General features: G+C 42.1%; 1 protein-coding gene across 1 annotated transcript in view; it reads right to left on the bottom strand.

The window, feature by feature from the left end:
* Positions 1-446: 446 nt before the first annotated feature.
* The window catches only part of LRRCC1 (leucine rich repeat and coiled-coil centrosomal protein 1), a 59416-nt gene continuing 56476 nt past the window's right edge, over positions 447-3386 (bottom strand). The window contains exons 18-19 of the mRNA XM_019519294.1: positions 1813-1881; positions 447-824 (exon numbers count right to left, since the gene is read on the bottom strand). Of these exons, the coding sequence (XP_019374839.1) occupies positions 702-824; positions 1813-1881 (192 nt within the window). The 3' untranslated portion in view covers positions 447-701. The remainder of the gene's footprint in view (positions 825-1812; positions 1882-3386) is intronic.

Here is a 3386-nt window from a genome sequence, read left to right as displayed (position 1 = left end):
CTTTGATAGAAACAGAAAAAATAGGGGTGGAAGAGACCTCCAGAGGTCATCTAGTTCTGCTCTAGGCAGGATCATCTCTATCTCAACCATTCTTGTCTAACCCGCTCTTTAAAGATCCAGGATGGAAATTCTATAGCCTCATTAAGTAATCTAATCCAATGCTTAACCATTCCCACAGTAAGATTTTTTTTTCCTATTATTCAATCTACATTTTCCTTGTTACAGTTTAAGACCATTACTTCTCATTTTATCCTCTACAGAGAATAATTTATTATCATCCTATTTATAACCACCATTCATATATTTGAAGGCTTTAACAAATCTCACCTTACTTGTCTCTTTTCCTAACTAAATAGCTGTCTTTCAACCTTTTTTCATAAACCAGTTTTTGTAGACCTCTAATCATTTGGTTGATACTTTAGTTTTAAATAATTCCTATACACAGATACAACTGATGTAATTATTTATTATGAAAATACTGTACAATCCTTAATAAACCTGATCCATGAACATTCAAAATACAAATCACATAATAACAATTTTCCCTAGGAATAACCATTTTATAGAAAACTGCAAAAATAAAAAACTAAAAACAATTATATAAAATAAATATATTATCTCTACTGCTGTATATATTTTCTTGCAATTCGTTTTATAGTAAGAAGAGGATCATGATTGTCAAATGAAAGGTATCACATATTTCAAAGGCCTTGCTGAATGTCACTAAGCGCACTTGTCAGTCGTTTTATTTTCTCTTCCATAGACTTTTTATTGTTTGCAGTTTCTTGCAGAAGATGACGCATTTCCTCTTCAACTTGGTAAACCTGAAATATATTTAAAGGTAAACAAAAATCTTTAGTCTTCTTTAGAATACTAAGATGTGATCTTGGCCTATTTTTAGACTGAAAAAACGGTGGAACCCCCCCACATTTAGTACTAGTTCTGACAAATAGCAATTTGTTAGGCACGTGCACTATTATACAGCTATTTGGCTATATAATGGTACATTTTTATGGTCTTTTCATGAAGATAAATAAGGAAAAAATGGAATAAAAAAGTTTTGGGCTAAGAGAACAATAATCTAGAGGTGATGTGTCATCATATACTTACATAATGGATACACTATATCTGTTAGTATATTCAGTAGTAGAAAGTTTTGCTAAACAATGATGTTACAAGTAATTCTCATTCCTTGGTAGATGAAAAAACAAATGCAAAAATAGGTAGGATGTTATCAATTATGAACATGTTTTCACACTTAAAAAAGAAATAATCCAGTAATGAACAATAAAGAAAATGCTAAGAATCATAAAAGTTAAAAAGATGCACTCCACTCTTAGATAAACTGTCTTATCACCATTATGCTAATCTCTGATAAATAAGGAAGTCCATGCACTGGGTAATGACTACATACCATGCCATTTTACTTTACTTGGTCATATGTATAGACAGACTTTGTCTATTAACTATGTCTTTTTAAAGGAGCCTATTATGAGGGATGAAAACAGGGTAAGCAGTTCACAGGCAGTACACAGGTCAGTTTGTGCCTCCCCCCATCCACTCTCTTCTTGAGGGGCAAGCCTTTCTGCTTGGTGTGAGGAAGCAGGAGGAAAAGGAACCCTTTGGGGCAAAGGAGCAATAAACAGGCCAGCTTCCAGGCAAGTTCACTAAGAAAGGTGTGCTTGGAAGAAAAGGAGTAAGAGAGAGAAGGCAGATTAAGAAACCCAGGGAAATGGCTGGAGAACATAGCAATGCTAGAGCCACTGCCTCTGCTTGCACCCGTGAGGCTTCTGTCCAGGCAGGACAGCTCACCATCAAGGCTTCCACCCAGGTCCAGGTTTGGTGCTGTGGGGCAGTCCCATAGGCTTCTTCCAGCGATGGCTAGGTCAGGGAGTGCCTGCGGTGTGAGCGGTGCCTTCTGGGGGTCTCTCTAAGGGAACAGAAAAGAGAACTACGGGAGATGGCAAGGCTCTGAAATATCCTCCACCATGATGAGTTCATTGATTTGATGCTGGAGGAGACCTCTGGGATTGTGAAGGAAGAAATGCCAGAGGCAGCACTGGAGAAGAGAGAGGACATGGACACCCAATAGGGCGGAAGCTGAGGCTTGCGACTTCTGGCAGCAAGCAGAGATCTTTAGTTCCACTTGCAGTGGTTTGTCTGGAAAACAGATATGCAGCCCTAGCAACAGCTAGGAAGGAGCATGTTCCATTGGTGGAGGAAGACAGGCCAGGCCTCACCAACATGGGAAGGACCAAGACAACTCCAACCAAGAAGCGACGGGTGGCGGTGGTTGGAAACTCCCTTCTGCAGGGGATGGAAGGAGCCATCTGCCAATCCGACCTGCTGTCTTGGGAAATCTGCTGCTTACTTAGAGCCCAGATGTTACAGAGGGACTCCTGAGGCTCATCCAGCCCTTTGACTGTTACCCCATGCTGCTCATTCATGTGGGCACCAATGACACTGCCAGGGGAGACCCTGAGTGCATCAAAAGTGACTATGGAGCTCTGGGTGCAAGGGTGAGGGGATCTGGGACTCGGGTTGTGTTCTCACCAATCCTTCAGTCAAGGGAAAAGGCCTGTGCAGGAGCAGGAGGAAGTGAGCAGCCCTCAGTGGGGAAACAGGTTAGGGACTATTTAGAAAAGCTGGATGTGTACAAATCCATGTGGCTGGATGGGTGGCACCTGAGGGTGCTGAGGAAGTTGGCTGATGTGACTGCAGAGCCTTGGCCATCATCTTTGAAAACTCATGGCTTTCAGGAGAGGTCCCAGATGATTGGAAAAGGGCAAACAGTGCCCCTTTTTAAGAAAGGGAAAAAGGAGGATCCAGGGAACTACAAACAGGTCAGCCTCACCTCAGTCCCTGGAAAAATCATGGAGCAGATCCTTAAGAAAGCCATTTCTAAGCACTTGGTGGAGAAAAAGGTGATCAGGAACAGTCAGCTTAGATTCACTAGGAGCAAGTCATGCCTGACCAACCTGATTGCCTTCTATGACACGGTGACAGGCTCTGTGGATACGGGGAGACCAGCAGATGTGGTGTACCCTGATTTTAGCAAGGATTTTTTGATATGGTCTCCCACAACATTCTCGCAGGCAAGCTAAGGAAGTATGGGCTGGATGAATGGACTGCAAGGAGGATAGAAATTTAGCTGGAGCATTGGGCTCAGAGAGTACTAAATCAATGGCTTGAAGTCTAGTAGGCAGCTGGTATCAAGTGGAGTGCCCCAGGGGCTGGTTTAGTTCAATGTCTTAATCAATGATCTGGAAGATGGCACAGTGCACCCTCAGAAAATTTGCAGATGGCATCAAGCTGGAGGAAGTAGTAGATACGCTGGTGTGTAGAGCTAGGATTCAGAGTAACCTAGACAAATTGGAGAATTGGGC

Source organism: Gavialis gangeticus, unplaced genomic scaffold, assembly GCF_001723915.1.
Source record: "Gavialis gangeticus isolate Ggan-Ray unplaced genomic scaffold, GavGan_comp1, whole genome shotgun sequence".
In the NCBI taxonomy this organism is placed as follows: domain Eukaryota; kingdom Metazoa; phylum Chordata; order Crocodylia; family Gavialidae; genus Gavialis; species Gavialis gangeticus.
This window is presented reverse-complemented; position numbering and strand designations above follow the sequence as displayed.